This window comes from Oryctolagus cuniculus, chromosome 12 (genome assembly GCF_964237555.1).
Source record: "Oryctolagus cuniculus chromosome 12, mOryCun1.1, whole genome shotgun sequence".
Classification (NCBI taxonomy): Eukaryota; Metazoa; Chordata; class Mammalia; order Lagomorpha; family Leporidae; genus Oryctolagus; species Oryctolagus cuniculus.
Genome location: NC_091443.1, coordinates 65,646,752 through 65,671,134, shown reverse-complemented (window position 1 = coordinate 65,671,134; position 24,383 = coordinate 65,646,752). Strand labels below are relative to the sequence as shown.

The 24,383-nt window shown below is 44.3% G+C and overlaps 1 protein-coding gene across 15 annotated transcripts in view; it reads right to left on the bottom strand.

Annotated features, from left to right (window-relative positions):
* Positions 1-24,383, bottom strand: part of STARD9 (StAR related lipid transfer domain containing 9) — a 136,290-nt gene that overhangs the window by 62,572 nt on the left and 49,335 nt on the right. For 13 of the 15 annotated variants that reach the window (XM_051822022.2, XM_051822025.2, XM_051822030.2 and 10 more), the window contains exons 4-7: positions 16,164-16,280; positions 13,680-13,712; positions 13,525-13,586; positions 11,754-11,866 (exon numbers count right to left, since the gene is read on the bottom strand). In XM_051822022.2, the coding sequence (XP_051677982.2) occupies positions 11,754-11,866; positions 13,525-13,586; positions 13,680-13,712; positions 16,164-16,280 (325 nt within the window). The other 2 variants (XM_070054067.1, XM_070054065.1) reach the window with 2 other exon arrangements.

The following is a 24,383-nucleotide window of genomic DNA, read 5'->3' as shown; positions in this document are numbered from 1 at the left end:
CTGTAGAGAAAAACATCATTGCCCTAGACTCTCAAATTGTTTCTGTAAGCAATTTCCCCAATACTGCTGTGCCCGGGCCCTTCCTGAAACACAGAAAGAAGGACTTATGCTGGGAAAGGAACGTGGCAGACTTGCTCGTGATTCCAGCCCCTGCCTGTCAGCACGGGGCTGTGGTGTTAGGCGTTGTCACCAGCCAATGTACAGCTTACTCTATGGGGGCCGGTGGGAGGAATATTAGACCTGTATCAGTTAACATTATCAGAACTGTGTACACATGTGCAAACTTACAGCAATCCCTGTAAGTCGCCACGCCACATAGCATTAGAACATCCAACTGAAATGTATGTAGCCATATAAAGGAGACAAAGGGGCTAAAAGTTCTGTAAGGAAATTCCCCTTTTTGTTCAGGCCTGGATCTTCTGGATATTAATACAACCAAGCCTCATGCCATCGTAAAAATAAGTACTGTTTCCTACCAAAGCCTTGGTGACTCCTCTTTCTGTTCAACCACCTTGGCTACACTGCCCAGCACAAACTTTTAACACAATACACACTCAAGTAGAACTGGCAACACAAACGAAGTCAGCAAAAATATTCAAGAAGATACTCAAGGAAAACTCTGATGTTTGAGTTACCAGAAGTTAAAATAATTCTGCTTACTATTTTCAAGGAGCTAAAAGACAAAATTGTAAAATTCCAAATAAAAGTGGAAACTACAATGAAAGAATCAAATGGAGGTTCAGGAAACCAAAAATACTACAAATAAAAATAAGAACTCAATACACAACTACAGCAAGTTAAACACAGCTGAAGAAAGAACAGTGAACAGAAAGGTTAGAAACATATCCAAATTTAGTACAGAGGAACAAGAAATATAGAATAGATTGAGTCACAGCATATATAGGGAACAAGTCTAACCATCTGGAATGAGATTTCCAAAGAGAGGAGTGAGAACACAGTAAAACCAGTATTAGAATAGATAATGGGGCCGACGCCGTGGCTCACTTGGTTAATCCTCCACCTGTGGTGCTGGCATCCCATATGGGCGCCAGGTTCTAGTCCTGGTTGCTCCTCTTCTAGTCCAGCTCTCTGCTGTGGCCCAGGAGGGCAGTGGAGGATGGCCCAAGTACTTGGGCCCTGCACCCACGTAGGAGACCAGGAGAAAGCACCTGGCTCCTGGCTTCGGATCGGCGCAGCATGCCAGCCGTAGCAGCCATTTGGGGAGTTAACCAACGGAAGGAAGACCTTTCTCTCTGTCTCTTTCACTCACTAACTCTATCTGTCAAATAAATAAAACATAAAAAAAAAAAAAGAATAGATAACAGCTAATAACATTCCAAAGCTGATAAAAATATATGAAATCACAGATTCAGGAAGTTCAGCAAGATGTGGAAAAATCTAAATCTACCCCTAGTCATGATAAACTTCTGAAAATCAAAGACAAAATGAAAAACCCTACCATAATTAGATTGAGAAATTACTTCTCACCAGAAACAATGGAAAGCAGAACACAATAAGATACTTCCTAACTGCTGAAAGAAAATAATCACCAATTTAAAATTCATTTTTCTTTCTTTTTTTTTTTTTTTTTTTGTGGAGCAGTTGGGACTTGAACTGGCACCCACACAGACTACACCACAAGGCCAGCCCCAGTGCTTTTGTTCTTTCTTTTTTTTTTTATTTATTTTTTATTTTTTTACAGGCAGAGTTGGGGGGGGGGAGGGAGAGAGAAAGGTCTTCCTTCCGTTGGTTCACTCCCCAAATAGCTGCTACGGCTGGCATGCTGCGCCGATCCGAAGCCAGGAGCCACCTGGCTTCTCCTGGTCTCCCATGTGGGTGCAGGGCCCAAGCACTTGGGTCATCCTCCACTGCACTCCCTGGCCACAGCAGAGAGCTGGCCTGGAAGAGGGGCAACCGGGACAGAATCCGGCGCCCCGACTGGGACTAGAACCTGGTGGGCCGGCGCCGCAGGTGGAGGATTAGCCTAGTGAGCCACATCACCAGCCACCAATTTAAAATTCTATCACCAGTGAACTTCTTCAAGAGTCAAGAAGAAAGATATTTTCTATCAATCAAAAGCCAACAGTATCGTCAATAGAAGATCTACATTTAAAGAAATACTAAAGATCATTCTGGAAATCTCAAATAAAAGGCAGAAAGTGGAAAAAAAATTAAGGAATGGGCATGTGGCATAAAAGTCGCCACTTCAGATGTTCACATCCTGATCTGGGAGCCTGCTGTGAGTCCCAGCAGAGCAGCTGTGGGAGACCAGGATGCAGTCCTGGATTCCTGGCTCCACCCTGGCCCAGCCCTGGCTGTTGCAGGCAGTCAGTGAATGAAACAGTGGGTGGAGGACCTCTCTGTATCTGTCTCTCTGCCTTTCAAAAGGAATGAAAAATAAAAATAAATTAAGAGTAATAATAACGGTACATTTGAATGGTTGTTTGGCACAGCAGTTAACTCACTGCTTGGGATGCCCGCGTCCCAGATCAGAATGCCTGGGTTTGAGTCTCGGCTCTGCTCCCGATTCCAGCTTCCAGTTAATATGTACCCCTGGGGGCAGCTGATTAATGTTTCAGGTAGTTGGGTCCTTGCTACCCACCCTAGACTGAGTGCCCAGCTCCTGACTTCAGCCTAGCCCAGCTCTGGCTGTTAGAGAGTTCTCCCCCAAAGGCCTCCATCTTCTGTATGTCTGTTTTTCTCTTTCAAATAAATACATATTAAAACAAAAAGGTGTATTAGTCAAGAAAAGATCAATGGTATTCAAATATTCCAGGGTTCTATCACTGGGTGTGAAGTAAAATACCAATTAATAGACTTTTTAAAATATTTATTTACTTATTTGAAAGGCAGAGAGAGAGAAAGAGAGAAAGAGAGAAAGAGAGAGAGAGAGAGAGAGAGAGAAAGAGAGAGATCTTCCATCCACTGATTTGCTCCCCCCAAACGGCAACAGCCAGAGCTGGGCCATTCAGAAGCCAGGAGCCTCTTCCAGGTCTCCCATGTGGATGCAAGGCCCAAGCTTTTGGGCCACTTTCTACTGCTTTCCCAGGCACATAGAAAGGAGCTGGATTGGAAGGGGCACAGCTGGGACTTGAACCAGTGTCCATATGGGATACCACTGCCACAGGTGGTGGCTTTATCCATTGTACTACAGTGCCAGCCCCAAAACTTTGATAATTCAATAATTCATATTGTAATCTCTAGGGTAACCAGCAAAATAATAAGATCGTGTAAATAATAAACAAATATGAAATATTTTTTAAAATAATCAACTCAAAAGACAAAGAAAAGGAACACAAAAGTGTAAAGAGAAAATACAAGGTCGGAGCTGGTTGGGGCCAGGGCTGTGCCATAGTGGGTTAAGCTGTTGCCTGCAGTGCCGGCATCCCATATGGGCGCCAGTTCAAGTCCCAGCTGCTCCACTTCCTATCCAGCTTTCTTCAATGGCCTGGGAAAGCAGTAGAAGATAGCCCAAGTCCTTGGGCCCCTGCACCTGCATGGGAGACCCAGAGGAAGCTCCTGGCTTTGGATCAGCACAGCTCTGGCCATTGCGGCCATCTGGGGAGTGAACCAGCGGATGGAAGACCTCTCTTTTTCTCTGCCTCTCTTTCTTTCTGTGTAACTCTGACCTTCAAATTAAAAAAAAAAAAAAAGGTAGGAGCTGGCATAGTGGTACAGCAGGTTAAGCAGAGATGCCAGCAACCCACATGAGTGCTGGTTTGCATTCCAGCTGCTCCACTTCTGATCCAGCTCCCTGCTAATGCACCTGGAAAAGCAGAAGATGGCCCAGGTCCTTCAGTCCCTGCAACCCACACGGGAGACCTGGATGAAGCTCCTGGCTTTGGCCTGGCCCAGCCCCAGTGACTGCAGCCATCTGGGAAATGAAACAGAGGACAGATGATCTCTCTTGCTCTATAACTAACTCTGCCTTTCAAAAAAAAATTCTGGAAAATAAAATCAAAAGATGTTTATTTAAAAAAAAAAAAACAAGGTAACAGATTCAAGCCCAAATAAAACTAATAACCATTTTAAATATAATAGACCACAACTCAAATCAAAAGACTAAAACAGTAACATTAGATAAAACACAGTAAAAGGCAAGTAAGTACTTTTCCAAAAATACATCTTGGAAGATGAAGTATAATTGCCTTATAAAAGTGAAGTCAGTATCCTTAAAGAAAAGAAATACATCTGAAACATATTATAAAGATTGAAAGTTAAAGTAGGCAAAAAAGATACAAATGTAAGCACTAACCAAAAGAAAACTAGACTAGTTTATAGAAATGTCTGACAAAGGACACTTTAAGACAAAAACATTAATAGACCTGAGGGTACTCGAATAATTGGAGGAAACACAATTTAAAAGATGTTTATTTGGATGTAAAAAAGTTTTGAAATCTATGCATAGTTTTGACATAATATGCATTTTACATGAAATTTTGAAGACCCCCAAAAAGTGATCTTTTAATTCTATTTTCCACAAACTTTTTGAAGACGACTCCTTCACAATGATAAAAGTTGCCAACTCATGAGGAAGACTTAAGAATTCTAATTCCATGGGGTGGGGCTGTGGCACAATAGGTTAAGCCTCCACTTGTGGCAATGGCATCCAATATGGGCACCAGTTAGAGTCCCACCTGCTCCACTTCTGATCCAGCTCCCTGCTAATGTGCCTGGGAAAGCAGCTAAGGATGGCCCAAGTCCTTGGGCCCCTGAACCAATGTGGGAGACCCAGAAGAAGCTACTGGATTCTGGCTTCATATCGGCCCAGTTCTAGCCGTTGCAGCTATTTGGGGATTGAACTAGAGGATGGAAGACCTCTCTCTCTGCCCTCCGTCCCCACCCCCATAACTCTGTCTCCCATAAATAAATCTTTAGGGGAAAAAAAGAATTGTAATTCCATGTATATGTAATAATAAATCCTCAAAACACATAAAATAAAACTTTACAGAATTAAAAGGAGAAAAGGACACTCCTAGCCACAGCAGGAAATTTAACTCCTCTTTCTTAGTATTTGGTAAATCAAGCAGAAAAAGCAACAGTGTTACAGAAGATTTGAACACATGTAGCAAATATGATAAATGGAAATATATAAATTCTGTGTAAACGATTGTATAATATATATTATACATATTATTTTAAAGCACATATGGAAAAGGTATAAAATTTGACTAGTATACCAGGCTAGAAATTGCTATATACATTTTAATTAAAAAAATTTATTCAAGGCTGGTGCTGTAGTATAGTGGGTAAAGCTGCTGTCTACAGTACCAGCATCTCCTATGGGCATCAGTTCAAGTCTCGGCTCCTCCACTTCAGTCAAGCTCCCTGCTAATGTGCCTGAGAAAGCACTGGAAGATGGCCTAAGTGTTTGGGCCCCTGCACTCACGTGGGAGACCTGGAAGAAGCTCCTAGCTCTGGATTAACCCAGCTCCAACCTCTGCGGCCATTTGGGGAGTGAACCAGTGGATGGAAGACTGTTTCTCCCTCTCTCTGTGTGTAATTCTGCCTTTCAAATAACTAAATCAATCTTCAAAAATTTATTTCTTTTGTTTATTTGAAAAGCAGATCGAGACAGAAAGAGAACTCTCATCTGCTAGTTCACGCCTCAAATGCCTTCAACAGCCAGGGCTGCTCCAGGCCAAGCCAGGAGCTGGGAATTCAACCCAAGTCTCAGGTTGGTGGCAGGGATCCAAGTTCTTGAGGCATCATCTGCTGCCTCCCAGGCCATTAGCAGGAAGCTCGAATCCGGAGCAGAGTCAGGAGCACGTTCAGGTCCCATGCTCATCTTCTCCAGATCCTGACTCCAATTTCACGCTAATGCAGACACTGCAAAGTCGCACTGATGGCTGCAAAATAACTGGGAACCTGCTTCCCATGCGGCAGACCAGGGCTGAGCTCCCAGCTCCCGGCCTCGGCCTAGCCCAGCCCAGCCTTGGCTGTTGCAGGGATTTGGGGAGTAGATCAGTGGACAGAAGAGCAGTATCTATTAATCTATCTTTGTATTTCTCTTTCTCTCTCCCTCCCTCATTCTGCCTTCTAAATAGATAGATAAATCTTTAGAGACAGATGAAAAAAGAAAAAAATCCTGACCTTATTAAACAAACAAAAAAAAAACACCCTTTCAGGGCCAGCATTATGACCTAGCAAGTTAAACCTCTGCCTGTGATGCCAGCATCCCACATGGGTGCTAGTTCCAAACCCAGCTGTTCTACTTCCAATCCAGCTCCCTGCTAATACACCTGGGGAAGCACCAGAAGATGGCCCAAGTGCTTGAGCTCCGGAACCCATGTGGGAGACCTGCAAGAAGCTCTCTGGGCTCCTGGCTTCCGCCTGGCACAGCCCTGGCTGTTGCAGCTATTTGGGGAGAGAACCAGCAGATGGGAGATCTCTCTCTGTAACTCTGCCTTTCAAATATATATATATATATATATATTTTTTTTTTTTTGACAGGCAGAGTGGACAGTTAAAGAGAGAGACAGAGAGAAAGGTCTTCCTTTGCCGTTGGTTCACCCTGCAATGGCCGCAGCGGCTGGCGTGCTGTGGCCGGTGCACTGCGCTGATCCAGATCCAGGAGCCAGGTGCTTCTCCTGGTCTCCCATGCGGGTGCAGGGCCCAAGCACTTGGGCCATCCTCCACTGCACTCCCGGGCCATAGCAGAGAGCTGGCCTGGAAGAGGGGCAACCGGGACAGAATCCGGCGCCCCGACCGGGACTAGAACCTGGTGTGCCGGTGCCGCAGGTGGAGGATTAGCCTATTGAGCCGCGGCGCCGGCCTCAAATAAATTTAAAAATGTTTCAGAAAAAAGAGATTCACCCCTCAGCTCATTTAAGGAAACACACAGCTTTTACACCTAAGCCTGACAGAGAAACAGAGGAGGTAGAAAAAAGGAAGGGAATCGGAGGAAGACAGACGACTATGAAAATGAAGATGAGCATTAAAAGCAAATTTCACTGTTGAACGCATATATGCATGGATTTCAAATTTTCTGCACCAAAATAAACTTTAACTCTACAAACTTTTTGAAGTTCCCCCATAGGTGCCATAACCTGAAATAAAATATTAGAAACCCAAATCCAGCAATATATAAACAATACATCACAACTAGTTTGAGTCTATTCTAGCAATGCAAAGTAACATCTAAAAACCAGTGTAACTCACCACATTAATAACAGAAAGAACAAAAAAATATGAAGGAAAACTCTTATAAAAATTCAGTAGTTTTTCACATTAAAAATTCTTAGCTTCCTTTCCTTTCCTGAACAATTTAGCCCTAAAGTCATTGGGCAGAGCACACCAAGGTAGGCAACCACGTCAGGGTAAGGCCTGTGGTGACCCAGTGAGGGGGTCTGTGCCCCAGAGGAATGAGAAGGGCATCCACACAGCTTTGCCCGGTCTGGCAGAGTCAGAGCAGGGTGAATACAGTGTCCATGCAGAAGGAGGGTGACCACACCTGTGGTCATAAAAGTCAGAGCCTCATCAAACTTTCAATGTAATTATTCAATCTGTTACTCTTTTCTTTCTTTTGCCTCTCTAATTACCTGAGATTTAGACAGTGCTATCCCCTTCCAGTGGGACATTTTGCCAAATATCTGTCTTCCCTTGTTTGATGACAGAAGTGAGAATTGTGGTGTAGACACAATCTCTGATAAAGCTTTCCTAGGCATTTTTTCTCTAAAACTTTGGCTAACTTTCTCAAAACACTCTCCTATTTAAGCAGCTGTCATCATTCTTTGGCCCTCCAGAAAGTCAACAGGCAAAATGCCGTCAGCATCCTAAAAACCTGCTGTGTGACCTTTGCTCTTGACCAGTCTGCTTTCATTTGGACCAATTCTATCTTTTTTAAAAAGATTTTTAAATTTATTTGAAAGGCAGTGTTACAGAGAGAGGGGGGAAGGAAAGGGAGAAGGGGAAGCGAGGGGAGCGAAAGGGAAGGGGGTGAGGAAGATCCATCAGTCTTCCATCTACTGGTTCACTCCTCAAATGGCTGCAACAGCTGTGTCTGGGCAAGGCCGACACCAGGAATTCCATCCAGGTCTCCCACATGAGTGGCAGGGGCCCAAGCACTTGAGCCATCTTACAGTACCTTCCCAGGCACATTAGCAGAAAGCTGGATTGGGAGTGGAGGGCCGAGACGAATGGTCGCTCATATGGGAAGCCAGCGTTGTAGGCAGCATCTTAACCTGCCGTGCCACAACACTGGTCCCTAATTCTACCTCTTGAGAGACATTATTTTGATTGTGCTTTGTTTTCAGGATTCCACTGGTAAACCTCCTGTTAAAATTCTTCAAAGAATTCAGAACCTTGATCCACTGATGGCTCAGCTCCTTTCTGCAGCTGATCTGGGCACCAAAGTTTTGGCACCTATCAAGTGGAAAGTTCACTAAAAATTGTGTAAGTTGAACCAATTGTGATGTCAATGGTGTAGGCTATTTTTCTGCTACTAATCATCAGTACTCTTCAATTATAGCACAAACAAGATTAACTTTTTTCCTTGAAAATTCATGCAAATTGTCTTCTACTACTTTATCTTTAATATTCTCATCCCTTCTTCAGGATTTCTTAAGATTTTTTGTAAGGAAGAATGACAGAGAGAGGGGGAGAGAAACAGAGAGAGAAAGAGATCTCCTACTCACTGGCTAACTCCCTGGATGGCCTCAATGGACAGGACTGGGCCAGTCCCAAACCAGGAGCCTGGAACTCCATCAGGGTCTTCCATGTGTTGGCAAGGGCCCAAGTACTTGGGCCATCTTCTGCTGCTTTTCCAGATGCATGAACAGGGAGCTAGATCAGAAGAGGAGCAATCAGAACTTGAACCAGTGCTCATATGAGATGTTGGCACACCCAGCTGTGCCACAACACTGGCCCCTATACTCCTGATTTCTTTGGTGCACAGTCTCCGTGAACTTTGTGAAAAGCATCTTGACTTCATCATTTTTCCATCCAGGCTTTACCATCAATTTGAGGTTTGTTCTTCAGTTTTAGTAGAGTCCATTTCTTGACAGGGGTTCTTTCCAGACTGATGTTCTACCTTACTTAAAGCTTCAAACTAGATCCTGTTCAGACATGGCATAACAAGTTTAGTGTGTTTTGGTACAAAAAAACTTTGAGGGGCTGGCGTTGTGGCACAGCCCATAAAGCCGGCACCTGCAGCGTCAGCATCCCATATTGGCACCAATTCTAGTCCCAGCTGCTTCTCTTCCAATCCAGCTCTCTGATATGGCTGGGAAAGCAGGGGAAGATGGCCCAAGTGCTTGGGCCCCTGCATCCACGTGGGAGACCCAGAAGAAGCTCCTGGCTCTGGATCACCCCACCTTCAGCTGTTGTGGCCAATTAGGGAGTGAACCAGAGGATTGAAGTCCTGTCTCATTTCTCCCTCTCTCTGTATCTCTGCCTCTCAAATAAATAAAATCTTTAAAAAATTTTCGAGGGGCCACATGCAGTGTCGGCATCCCATATTGGCACCAATTCTAGTCCCAGCTGCTCCTCTTCCAATCCAGCTCTCTGCTTTGGCCCGGAAAAGCAGCACCAGATGGCCCAGGTCCTTGGGCCCCTGCACCAACATGGGAAGCCCTGAGGAAGCTCCTGGCTTCAGATTGGCACAGCTCTGGCCATTGTGGCCAGTTGGGGAGTGAACCAGCGGATGGAGGATATCTCTCTCTCTCTCTCTCTCTCTCTGCCTCTCTTCTCTGTGTAACTCAAATAAATCTTTAAAAAAATTTTTTTGAAGTATATGTACAGTTTTCTTAAAAAAACGCATTTTCCATGAACATTCTGAAAACCTCTCTTATTTCCCAGGATATCCTGAATAGCACAAGAGTACTTCAAAAAGCTTGTGGGAAATGCACAAAATGAAAAAGCTATACATGGATTTCAAAGATGTTTTGCACTAAAATAAATTTTTTTAATTTAATTTTTCTACCCATGTTTTTGAATACTATCAAATAGGTATCTGATAGGTACTCAATAAATTCCTATAGAATGTTTCAAAGCAGAGATCACTTTCTGTTTTGGAGTTATAGTCACAGAATACATGAGTCCAAAGAAAGGTAAGGTAAATAGACAAGACAGATGTATAAACATAGACAATATTTTAGGAAATGAAGTTTGATAAAATGTCATCAGACAGCAATAACAGGGATAGTACAGTTCCTTGTGACTATTTAGGTTCTTGGCTACACTATTTGGTCATAGCTCCTTCAGTAAGAAATAGAAGCAATGCCTACCATATTTGTAATGCTTTGACAAAGTCCAAAGCACCTAAGATACTTTATGCTGGCTTAGAGTTTATATTCTACACAACATTCTTCCTCCTTACTTCTTAAAGATATTCCAAAGAGTCCTAAGCCTTCCATCATGAGCCCTGCAATTTTAATCCTGATCCAGTTGCCAACTTTGGATATACGACCCAAGTTGTATGACTGTGAGTTCTTATTTTCTCTGGGTTACAGGTACTATACTGATAAAGAATCTACAACCCTAACGTTTATCAGATGCTCAATGTACAGGATTCTGTCCCATTCCTCTCTTCCAGTTGCAGGCAAAGTTCCAAGTTCCAACTCTAAGCCAACTAACCATGTGACAATGGGAATGTCCCTTAACTTTTCCAAGACCTCATCTCATCTTCTACACAATGAGGACATTTGGACTATGTCTGAAATCACTTCTGGTGAAAAGACAATTTAAGATAAGAGGCTGGACATTACTGAATAATCTTGTGGTCTGCCTTGAAAGTATGCACTCTACATAGCAAAGTACATCCATAGAATTTTACTGAGGAAACTCAAAGTGGCTCTAAATGTAGCAAATGGTATTTCTGTCCTTACAGGCCGATATTTACAAATGAATATTTTGAGAAAAACACAGGTAGCAGAATCAGCAGCTGGTACAAATATCGGGTCATCCCTTTGCCATGGCCCAATCAGAAGAGATGTCCCTTTCCTTGTCAGGATTTAAGTTAGGATACTGCTGTGAGAACAAAACAATATTTATATTATGTCATATAACCAGTCTGAAACGATAAGAACTTCCTTCACAAAGGAACCCACCTTTCCCTGATTAGTAGCAGGACCCAGCCTAATGAAATAAGATGGATGCTACTAAAAACTGTCAATGCTTCATGAGGAAGCAAATCTGACTTTGTACCACATCTGACATCTCCCTGTCTCTCTCACCCTCCCCTCTATCAGCATCAATGGAAGAGAAAGTACCCTGGAAAAGAGATTGATTTATCTGGGAACCAATCAAGGGCCCTGCCAGGCTTGGCACCTACCGACCCCACCTTATTCCAGGCCACTTGTCCTTCACTCACTAAGCAGGCAGGCATCAAGGCTTCCTCTCAAGGTTCTTGCTCTCGCCACTTCTCTACGTGAAATACCCCTCTCCTCACATGACTGGTTCCTGCGGTGCCTTCAGGTCTCGGTTTACATGTTATCTCCTCAGAGGGGCTTCTCCCAACCAGCCCTTGCGGTTCAGTCACCTACACCTCCCAACAGCCTTTCCAGCACTTTTTATCAGCCTGTATCACAACTTGTAATTAAATGTCTTCTTTTCTGACTCGTTTCCACTACATTCCAAGCTGGCCTATGAAGGCAGCCTTATGTCTTCTCTTGTTATTAGCACATGTTCAGTGTCTAGTACTACAGCTTCCATACGGTAAGTATTCGTTGCCCATATGTTGGGTGAACTGGTGAACACTGAGGGCTCCCTAGGCTTGACTTTGGTCTCAGATTTCTAGGACCACCAGAGCTCACCTTGTACGTATGGCCCCATCTCCGGGTGCTCTCGGATCCGCAGGGTATACGACTTTCTTTGATCAGACTGTTTCAACAGATCCCGTACCCGTTCATTATAGATTTCCAGAAAACTAGAGACAAGTATAGAAAGGGCAATATAATCAGATTTTGAGGAAAGTAGAAAAAACACTAAGCCAAGAACCCGAAGGTCCTAATCCCTGTTCCAGTTCTACCTCTGACACTCTAAGACTTGGATCTCTGGCTTCAGAGGACCACTCGAGCCTCTTTCTGCACGTGTACAATAGAATTTTGAGCACTGGCTGCCATTACTTCTCAGTTTCAGGTTTAAAATGTTGGTGCTGATTCAAGTTTAGCCATTAAGGGGCAATCTCAGCATGCATTTTAGCACATGCTGTTATCAGACTTTACCTGCATCAGGCCTCCGTATCATAGTCTACAAAGCTTGTCTCTGGAGTGACTTCCAAATGTGATCCTTAAGCTGCTCTATTGTTCTGTGAAGGCACTCAAGGGCCACTGCTGAGCACTGAGGGAAGCTAAGTGCAAAGGGTTACAGCTGATAACTCAGCTTCAAGTAGACCAAATCTAATGTGATCCGTTTCATACACCGGGATCCTGTATAAGGCGTACAGTATCTAGTAGATACCTACTGTCATATCAGTCCTTATAAAGAGAAACAGGTGTAATTATTAAAACCTGGAATGAGGGCTGACGTGGTGGCACAGTAGGTAAAGCTGCCACCTGAAATGCTGGCATCCAATGGGGGTTGCTGGTTCAAGTCCCAGTTGTTCCGCTTCTGATCTAGCTCCCTGGGAAAGCAGCAGAAGATGGTTCAAGCCTTTGGGCCCCTGTATCTATGTGAGAAACCCAGAAGAAGCTGCTGGCTTCAGATCAGCCCAGCTCTGGCCATTGCAGTCATTTGGGGAGTGAACCACAGATGGAAGATCGATACCTCTCTCTCTTTTTCTCTCTCTCTCCCTTTCTCTATCACTCTGCCCTCCTACCTACCCCCTTTTTTTTAAGATTTATTTTATTTATTTGAAAGGCAGAGTTACCTAGAAAGATGGGGGGTAGGGGCATGCTGGACAGAGAATGCTTCTATCTGCTGGTTCACTCCCCAAATGGCTGCAAAAGCCAGGACTGGGCCAGGCCAAAGCCAGCAGCTTTATCTTGGTCTCCCATGTGGGTGCAAGGCCCAAGGAGTAGGGCCCTCTTCTGTTGTTTTTCCAGGCACATTAGCAGGGAGCTGACTCAGAAGCTGATCAGCCAGGACTTGAACTAGTGCCAGCACTGCAGGCAGAGGTTTGACCCGCTACACCATAACAACAGCTCCTTATCACTCTGCCTTTCTAAACAAACATGAAATAAAGGCAAACTGGTAACCCTCCACCAACAATTTCACTCAAGATTGGTTAAAACTATCTTGGAACAAGCACTGCTAGTCTGAAAAATAGTTTGAGAACTACTTCCCTGTAGCACCACCCAGGGCTCAAAGAAAAATCCCCAAAGCTAGTGTGAAATGGAATAGAAGTGAAGGAAAAATAAGGTAGGCAGATAGGGTGAGCTGGATCACAAAAGAAGAGACCTGTTTATTAAGCCAAGGGTAGGGAATTAAATTTCCTATATGTTTCTCATTTCCCTGAATTCAAGATATTTCCCTTTATCTTTCTCCACCCCTCTTGTGATTCGAGAAGCAGAGAAGACAGCGGAACATGCTAGAATTAGGAGTGGCAACAAAATTCTTGAGGTACTACAGCTTGATAGTTCTTACCTGACTTTTATCCTACAAGAAGAAGGCAATGAGGCATAGTCTTCCTCCCTGATGAAAAGACCCTACACAAACCAGAGAGATGGGATTTTACTGAAGGGAGGGTACAAAGGAGACCTACTTGGAGGGGAAGAACAGAGACAAAATAGAGTCTGTACCTCACATATCCGTGGTGTCAGCCCAAGGGAGGCCTGGAGAACAAAAAAAGCAGGAAATGTTATTGCTTATGCAGGATGATGATGTCTCTCACTAAACACCCAGGAACCAAAGAGCCATGCTCTCAGTGGGCTCCTGGTGCTACCCCCTTCACATCAGGCATTTCCTCTGGGGGTATAAAAAATTCTGTGTGCCAGTGCCCTTAAGAAACACTCATGGGAGAGGCAGGTCATCACCACCAGAAGGAATAGAGGAAAGGATCAACTGGAAACCCTCAAGCTCATGTTCAGTTGCATAGCTGCTTTCATGCAATGAAGGTTACATCCTTCTTGGATAAACCAATTTTACTAATGTGGTCCCTTTTAGACCTCCTACCTCCTAACTCTACACATGGGGGAACTAGAATACACGGGTGTTCAAAATACGTTTAGATAAAACTGGCTTCTTTCTCCATCATGTACCCACTGTTAATGTGCATTCAAGTAAAGGCTCTACCTGTTTGAGTAGGAAATTTCTTTTACTAATTTTAAATATGTGACATCACATTGAACAGAGAAAAAGTAGACAAGGAGTTGGGCCCAAGGCAGCAGATAATCTTCCAGGAGTAATAGTGTCCTACACAATGTCCATGTGTGGTGTTAGTAGATGGGTCATCTACTCCACCAATTCACCTCACCATGATACTTCTAAACCTACAACAAAGTATACATAAGGAACTCTGCCTTCCTAATTTTCTGTGATAAAGGAAGGCTTGCATTAAATCATAAATTTCTTAAAGATGTATTTATTTATTTGAAAGGTAGAGTTACAGAAAGAGTGGGAGAGGCAGAGATCTTCCATCCACTGGTTCACTTCCCCAGTGGTCACAATGTCTGGAGCTGGTTGATCCGAAGCCAGAAGCCTTTTCCAGATCTCCCTCGAGGGTGCAGGGGCCCAAGTACTTGGGCCATCTTCCACTGCTTTCCAAGGCCATTAACAGGAAGCTGGATCAGAAGTGGAGCAGCCAGGACTGGAATGGGCACCCATATGGGATGCCAGTGCTGCAGGTGGCAGCTTTGCACAGTACTCCACAGTGCCAGGCCCCTAATATTTTTACAGCTCATAGCCTAGTAACTGCTTCTCCTGCTTTCTTTTAATATATGGATCTAACCTGTGAGCTTCCAACTTCAGCTGAAATAGGCAGGCATACAGGCTAAAATTGATTAGATTTGTGAAACTGGAAGAACACGCCTTTGCCACACCCCTATGTGACTTCACGCCCTGATACCTTCACCACGCCCCTGTGTGACCTCATCCCCCTACCTGGCTACACCTGGGTGCCAACCACACCCCTTTGGTAGTGGGTTAAAAGCCTAGGACATGATGTATCCAGGCCTCCTCCTCTTCCCTGGCCTCTTGCCAGGAGGAGGCTTCCTGTAGCCCTGCGCCTCCAGGGCACATGGCCTTCGGGCATGTGCTCTAGGCTTCCTGGCCTAGATGCTCATCCATGTGGCTGGTTCCTGGTGCTCGATATGAACCAAAATTTACCTCTTTCTCTTAATAAAGCTCTCACTCTCCTATGCATCTTTCTCACTAAATAAAGCTTTAAATGTACCATGCTGCCTCGATTGTCTGTGCAGGTATTTAGAATTCTTCTCCAAATATTCGGCAAGAACCCTCTTGGGCTTTCTAATATCGGGGACTTATTAGTAAGCATATGGTGAAATCGTATGGCACCCCAAATTCCGATAGCACATGTGGCATCCCAGATAGCAATTCTGGGGAACTCTAAGGGGCCACATTTTTGTATAAATTTTAGGGGGTCATGTCTGATTTCACGACCACAACAACAACTCCACATAGTCCAGGCCAGCATTTAAAGCTCAAGCTAAATCTTGTCCCTAATCAAGGTGTTAAAAATTTTCAAATAATGGGGGCGGCATTGTAGTATATAGGTAAAGCCACCACCTGCAATGCTGCAATCTCACATGGGTGCCAGTTCATATCCTGGCTGCTCCACTTCTGATTCAGCTGCCTGCTAATGGCCTAGGAAAAGCAGAAGATAGCCTAAATGTTTAGGCCCCACCATTCACGTAGGATACCTGGACGAAGCTCCTGGATCTTGCAGCCACTTCAGGAGTGAATCAACAGATGGAAGATCTCTCTCTCTCTAACTCTTTCAAATACAAAAATACATCTTAAAAAAAATTTCAAGTGATGACCCTGGAAATACTATGAGACATTCAGTAACACTGACAAAGACTGCTTCATCAGAGAGGTAAACCCTCAGGCCCTTCAGGTTTTAATAAAAAAGTACTCATTATTCAAAGTGTACATTTCAGTGAAGTGCTGAAAACTCATTCTTAATACAGAAGAGGGCTCACTACATCTTGATGAAGCAGACTCACTCTGTGGAAATCACATTCCACCCCACGGGGGTGAGGACAGCACAAGATCTAGGCTTGCTGAGGCATTAGAAAGAGGGCTCGTTACAATACCATACTCACTGGGGTCCCCAGCATGGTGTATGTCTTCCCAGAGCCTGTTTGGCCATAGGCAAAAAGGCATATGTTGTAGCCTTTGGTAGCTCCACTGAGTACTTCAGCCCCCAGGTCCCGGAACACCTGGAACAACAGGAGCAGAGCACGTGTCACTGTGGTCCTGCTTTTGCTGGCAGATTTAGAATTATTACTTTTGAGTTTTTATTACTTTTTTACAGCCTTTTTAACTTAATAGCTTAATTTTTTGAGATAATGTGCTTAAATTGACATTGTAGTCAAAAGCTTAATGGCTTTACTTGATAAAAAGTTCAACAGTTAAAAAGACCATAGTCTAGCAGGAAAATAAGGGCTATTAGAATTACTACTTTAATTTTTAAAAATCGTAAGATTTTAAAACATATGTGATTACAAATTCCCCACCATTTTACAATAGTCAATTCAGCTTCAGAGAAAGATAGCTTCAGAAAATCCAGTAAGTCAAACATTCAAGTATTTTTAAAAGTGCCTACTCTATGCTGGGCATAATACAAGATACTAAAGATACAAAAACTATATGGTCCCTAGTGTGAAGGCCAAGAGATCTAGGAGAAGGGCAAAGACACGCAAGTGAAATAACTTCCCTTTCCAAAAGCAATGTTTAATATGGTTAATCAGATAAAGCTACAGTGAAACACTGCCAGTATCATACAAACTTGGGATTTTGAGATACCACTCTGGGCCTGGAAACAAAGGGTTTTCCCTGTGAGTCTATTTTCTACATGCTCCCTCCTCAGAATGAACCTAACAGCTAACTGGTTCTGTCAGCCATTTACCTCCGTGATGAACCAGAAACAGCCAAAGGTCCTCCTGTGAAAACTGCTGCATTTTGTGTACTGCCTGGAAGTCCCACTGAATTCTATGGGGCAGATCCTGGTCTCAGGAAAACCCAGCCAGGCTTTCCCACTCAACAAGTCCTCAGCAGAATGCCATATCTGCATGCCGCGGCTGGGTGGTAGACGTTTACCCTTTGTATTGCCGATGCCCAGCATCCAGATTATCTTCCAGTTTGAAGGGAACTTCTGATTATGTCAGGCTCGCTGGGACAGAGGCCAATCAGGCCAGACACTCCTCTCTACTCCTGGCAGCTACCACACCAGCACATGCAATGAAGCACATTAACCACACAGATACTTCCACTTCATTTCTTCCTTCCTTCTTCTTCTTTTTTTTTTTTTTTTTGACAGGCAGAGTGGACAGCGAGAGAGAGACAGAGTGAAAGGTCTTCCTGGCCGGGACCGTGGCTCAACAGGCTAATCCTCCGCCTTGCATGCCGGCACACCGGGTTCTAATACCAGTCGGGGCACCGGATTCTGTCCCGGTTGCCCCTCTTCCAGGCCAGCTCTCTGCTGTGGTCAGGGAGTGCAGTGGAGGATGGCCCAAGTGCTTGGGCCCTGCACCCCATGGGAGACCAGGAGAAGTACCTGGCTCCTGCCATCGAATCAGCACGGTGCGCTAGCCGCAGCAAAGGAAGACCTTTCTCTCTGTCTCTCTCTTTCACTGTCCCTCTGCCTGTCTAAAAAATAAAAATAAATAAATAAAATTTAAAAATAATAAAAAAAGAAATATAAGAAAGGTCTTCCTTTTCCGTTGGTTCACCTCCCAGTGGCTGCTGCTGAAGCCAGGAGCCAGGTGCTTCTCCTCGTCTCCCATGGGGTGCAGGGCCCAAGGACTTGGGCCATCCTCCACTGCACTCCCGGGCCACAGCAGAGAGCTGGCCTGGAAGAGGGGCAACTGGGACAGAATCCGGCCCCCTGACTGGGACTAGAACCCGGTGTGCTGGCACCGCAGGCAGAGGATTAGCCTATTGAGCCGCGGAGCCAGCCTCCACTTCATTTCTAAAAGAGACACAAAGTAATCATTGATATATTCTTTATGGTGGCACCCAGAGTCACATTACAGTGGTAGAAATGCCAGATGTGGTGCTCAAATTAGACTATTTTGTGACATGGCTTTGTCTGGGGTCTCTGCTACCCAGGGTCCCTTGCTTTCCTACTCATTTTTCAACTTTCCCTTCAATTCTGTGAATTACCTGATGTGGCTCCACTTTGTAGTAGGGTTCTCACACTTCAAAGCTGTATGACGGCCAGCGCCGCAGCTCACTAGGCTAATCCTCCACCTGCGGCGCCGGCACACCGGGTTCTAGTCCCGGTCGGGGCACCGGATTCTGTCCCGGTTGCCCCTCTTCCAGGCCAGTTCTATGCTGTGGCCAGGGAGTGCAGTGGAGGATGGCCCAAGTCCTTGGGCCCTGCACCCCATGGGAGACGAGGAGAAGTACCTGGCTCCTGCCATCGGATCAGCGCGGTGCGCCGGCCACAGTGCGCCGGCCGCGGCAGCCATTGGAGGGTGAACCAACGGCAAAGGGAAGACCTTTCTCTCTGTCTCTCTCTCTCTCTCTCTCTCTCTCACTGTCCACTCTGCCTGCCAAAAAAAAAAAAAAAAAAGCTGTATGAACCTTTCTTCTGTCAAGGCCATTTGGACACTTGTAACATCATTTGCAGACTGTAAATCATCCACTTAAAAACTGGTCTGGGCCAGCACTGTGGCGCAATGTTAAACCACTGTCTGGGGGCCGGCGCTGTGGTGCAGTGGTTTAAAGCTCTGGCCTGCAGTGCCGGTATCCCATATGGGCACCAGTTCAAGTCCCAGCTGCTCCACTTCTGATCCAGCTCTCTGCTGTGGCCTGGGAAAGCAGTGGAAGATGGCTCGAGTCCTTGGACCCCTGCACCCGTGTGGGAGACCTGGAAGAAGCTCCTGGCTCCTGGCTTCAGATCGGCTCAACTCCGGCCATTGCAGCCATTTGGGGAGTGAACCAGCAGATGGAAGACATTTGTGTGTGTGTGTGTCTGTGTCTACCTCCTCTGTAGCTCTGTCAAATATCAAATAAATAAAATAAAATTTAAAACAATAAAAAAAAAAACACTGTCTGTAGTGCCAGCATCCCAGAGAGGCACCAGTTTGAGTCCTGGTTGATCCACTTCCAATCCAGCTCCCTGCTATTGCCTGGGAAAGAAGCCCTTTCCAGCCATTGAGGTCATTTGGGGAGTGAGCCAGCAGATAGAATATCTCTTTCTCTGTCTCTCCTCTTTCTCTTGGTAACACTTTCAAATAAATAAATCTTTAAAAAATAATTAGCTTGCAATAGATTTTTTGAATTTCAAGTCCTGCCTGTATTTGCCTTGGCAGGGACAGACAAAAAATGATTCTGTGGGCCTTGTATGGCCTGTGAACCAGATGTTTCCCAGTCCTGCTATATAATATTGGGCAAGTTACTCAACTCTTGGGAGACTCAGTTTCTGTAGCCATAAAATGAATATTTTGTATCTATACTACAGGTTTGTTGTGACTTCTGAGATAATACACGTACCTGGGGATAAAAAGAGCTGCTACCTCAAGACTGTATTACCTGCTCTATGTTTTAGCAGTTGCAATAGTGCTTCTTGGATAGTGAATTATCTGTTTTTTAATGCATCCAGTATTCATTCAGGTACAGGGCCAAAAGAACACAGTGGGCAGTGAAAGACTTGGACATTGTACAAGTCCCACTCCCTCCACAATCTCCCCTGTAATTCTCTCCATTTGTTAACTCTTTATTAGAAAAGCTGAAAATTGGGCAAGATTGTTTTTTATTCCCTGAAATCTGTCAGGGTGAAATCTCCAGAGATTGAAGAATGGGTAGTATGTGAGTATTTCTCTTCGTTAGACCATTTAGGTTGGCTGTCATCCATTTACTAGGTGGAGTATCTTTAATAAAACTCCACCTTTCTTTCTAGTGCCCAAGAAGCAGGTGCACACAGAGCAAGGCCACCATCTAGATATAAGGGTTATTTCTTTCCACAGTCTGCACAGCTTAGGAGAATGAGCTCAGTATGAACTGTGAGAAAAACAACAGAATGTTGCTTTGTCCTTGTCTTTATCTAAATTCAAGTAACTGCCTGAAGGTTTCATGAAAATAACGTTGAAAATGCCATTTTCACTGGATAGAAAAGATGTCAACAGGCAAAACCACTAGACACCAAACCTAAGACTGGTGGAAACTGTTTAAGATGCATATAACATTCTTCAAGAACTGTGAGGCTTAGGTCATTGTAACTTCCTTGGTGCGGAAAAAAAAAAAATCAGCCTTAGCGTTTTGAAAGGCAGGCATTATGGTGCAGTGGGTTAAGCTGCTGCTTGGGATGCCTGAATCTGATATTTGAGTTCAAGCCTAGGGTAGAATCCCACCTCCACCTCTGCTTCTAATCTAGCTTCCTACTAACGTGTGTAGGCAGCAGATGAGGCTCCAGTACTGAGACCCTGTCACCCCCTTGGGAGACCTGGATGGAGTTCCTGGCTCCTGGTTCCAGCGTGGCTGAGTCCTAGCTGTTCTACAATATTTAAGGAGTGAGTCAGTAGATTGGAACCAAAGTCTCAGTTTCCATCTCTCTCTTTCAAATAAATAAAAACAATTAAGTTTTCAAAAACATTAGATGGGCCATAGATTGAGAAAATATTTACAAAACACATTTCTTATAAAAAGGCCTATTATCCAAAATATATAAAGAACTCTTAAAACTCAACAAGAAAGTGGACAAACCAATTCAAAAATTAACAAAAAAGGGGGTCGGCACCTGGTGCAGCAGGTTAAAGCCCAGGCCTGCAGCGCTGGTGTCCCATATGGGCACTACTTTGAGTCCCAGCTGCTTCATTTTTTAAGCAGACATTATTTTTTTAAAAAGATAGATTTATTTATTTATTTATTTATTATTTAATTATTTATTTGAAAGGCAGAATTACAGAGAGGCATATGCAGAAAGAGGTAATAGAGAGAGGTCTTCCATCCACTGCTTCACTCTCCAGTTGGCCCCAATGGCCGGGGCTAGGCTGATCCAAAGCCAGGAACCAGGAGCTTCTCCTGGATCTCCCACGTGGGTGCAGGGGCCCAAGGACTTGGGCTGTCTTCTGCTTTCCGGGCCATAGCAGAGAGCTGAATTGAAAGTGGAGCAGCTGGAACTCCAACCGGTGCTCCTATGGGATGCCGGCACTGCTGGTGGCACCTTTACCCACTACGCCACAGAGCTGGCTCCTGCTCCACTTCTGATCCAGCTCCCTGCTAATGTGCCTGGGAAAGCAGCGGAAGATGGCCAAAATGCTTAGGCCCCTGCACCCACATGGGAGACCAGAAGAAGCTCCTGGCTCCTGGCTTTGGATCAGCTCAGCTCTGGCCATTGCAGACATTTGAAGAGTAATCCAGTGGATGGATGACCTCTCTCTCTCTTTCTACCTCTCTCTAACTCTGTCCAATAAATAAATCTTTTTAAAAAATGAGCAAAGGATCTGAACAGATACTTACCAATGAAAACACACAGATGGCAAATAAGATGCCTGAGTTGCAAATAAATAAATAAAATCTTTAAAAAAAAAGAGTTCAAAAAACCAAATGCAGTAAGATGAATCTTAAGGGATAGACTTCCCTGATTACTTGAGACAGCCACATTATCAGACACATGGAAATTTATTTAAAAAATATTTATTTATTTTGAAAGGTAAAGTGAGAGAGAGAGGGAGAGAGAAAGAGAGATCTCTTCCATTCACTGGTTCACTCCCCAAATAGCCACAAACGGTTGGGGCTAGGCAGATTCAAAGCCAGGAGCTTCTTCTGGGTCTCCCACATGGGTGCAGGGGCCCAAGCACTTGGGGCATCCTCCACTGTTTTCCCAGGTGCATTAGCAGAGAGCTGGATGAGAAGTGGAGCAGCCAGGACTCAAAGCAGTACCCACATGGGACGCCAGCACTGCAGGGAGTGGCTTTACCCAACACACACACAGCGCTGACCCTCGGGAATGACATAATGACTGTTTATATTATCTTCCCAATCCCAAGTAGACTAATAACAAAAAAGTCCCACATGACTTCATTTTAGGATGAGAAAGGATTCAAAATAATGAAACATTAATTTCAAATGCAGTTACCAGAATGTTGCATGAGGGATAACTACAAATGTATTTCAAGGTCAAAAGAATTTAGTATTAAAAAAAAAAAAAAACACTGGAACTAAAACATAACTCCATTAGCAGGAATCTGTAAACTGGAAAATGATTCCTGACAACTTCTGGAAACTGTTCAAACATATGGTTTCACTAACGCTATTAGTTACTTGGGAAAACCTTAAGTAACCCAGAACTGTAATTAGACTTTTTATCACCCATAGATGCTGAGACAAGGTTAATACCATCTGTGGCTCTATTAACCCATCCTGTCTCTGAACTTGCTATAGTGGTATAGAAAAGCAGGGTTCAGAATGCCTTAGTTGACCTGTGAAAGCAGTAGAAGACACCCATGCTTGGGCCTCTCCACCCGTGTGGGAAACCCAGAAGAACCTCCTGGCTCTGGATCAGCTCAGCTCCAGCTATTGTGGCCATTTGGGGTGTGAACCAGGGGATAGAAGACCTTTCTCTCCATCTCTCCCTCTCTCTGTAACTCTACCTTTCAAATAAATAAAAAATCTTAAAAAAAAAATTAGAATGCCTTAGTTGAAGACAGAGCAGTCATGTAAAAATATACAATTTAATGAGGACTTAACTTAGTTGGGGAAATGACTTAGAATGATTTATCATTTCCTATAAACAGTTACACTAGAAGACAGCTTTTGGAGCTGTCTAGGTTCCAAACTTGGCTCTTTCATGCAAGTAAACTTATTTCAGTTGCCTCATTTATGAAATGGAGATAAAAATAGCTCCTATACCTTACAGATCTTTATTTATTTGAAAGGCTGAGTGACATAGAGAGGGAAAGACAATGAGAGACATCTCCCATCTCCTGGTTCACTTCCCAGATACCCACAGCAGCTGGGGCTGAAGCCTGGAGCCAGGAATTCCATCTGGGCCTCCCATGTGAGTGGTGGGAACCCAATACTTGGGCCATTACCCACTGCCTTTTCGGGTGCATTGGGAGGACTCTGGATCAGAAGCGGAGGAGCTGAGACTCGAGAGTCAAATAGCACTCCCATATGGGATTCAGTACTTCCACAGGGGATTTGGACTTAACCTGCTCAGCTGTCAGCTGTGCACAAACACACCCCCAACCAGCCCCCTCACCCTGGCCCAAGCTTCACAGGGTCTTTAAAAGGACTGGCTATATTAACACATGTGAAGCTTTAAAATAATGTTTGGCACAAAGTAAAAACATGTTTTATTACACACACAGAATTTTTTTTCATTTGCATGTATAAGGACCATTCAAAAAGATTCCCCATTCTCTCAGGTACCCTCATATAACTTAAGGGTCAGAGAGAAAGATGACTCTTTCGAGTTGTCCTTATGGATACAAATGGAAAAAATATAATAACAATAAAGTATAAAAATACTATAACGTATAACAAAATAATGCACTTATTCTGGAAAAGATACATGAATATAGATACCATCCTTAATATAGTCCAATTTATTTGGAACAAGTTTTAACTTATTAAAAAAATTTTCTAAACCCCTTCAACAAACTTTTATGATAAATAAATAATTAAAATTCTTTCTTGGGGTTGGCATTGTGGCGTAGCAGGTAAAGCTGCCACCTGTGGTGCTGGCATTCATATGGGCACCAGTTCAAGTCTCGGCTGCTCCACTTCTGATTCAGCTCTCTGCTACGGCCTGGGAAGTAGTGGAAGATGTCCCAAGTCCTTGGGCTCCTATACCCATGTGGGAGACCTGGAGGAAGCTCCAGGCTCCTGGCTTCAGATCGATAGAATTAAAAAGGAGGCTGGCGCAGCAGCTCACTAGGCTAATCTTCCACTTGCGGCACTGGTACCCCGGGTTCTAGTCCCGGTTTGGGCACCGGATTCTGTCACAGTTGCTCCTCTTCCAGTCCAGCTCTCTGCTGTGGCCAGGGAAGGCAGTGGAGGATGGCCCAAGTCTTTGGGCCCTGCACCCACATGGGAGACCAGGAAAAAGCACCAGGCTCCTGGCTTCGGATCAGCGCAGCGTGCTGGCCATAACAGCCATTTGGGGGGTGAACCAATGGAAGGAAGACCTTTCTTTCTGTCTGTCTCCCTCTCTCTCCCTCTCTCTCTAACTCTGCCTGTCCAAAAAAAAAAAAGAATTAAAAAGGAGAGAATGATCAAACATGGGAAACAGGGCACACGGCAGATTCATAAAATGTCAAATGCCCTAAATAACACTCTGGCCTCAGAATCAGCCCTTAAGGCATTAGGATCTG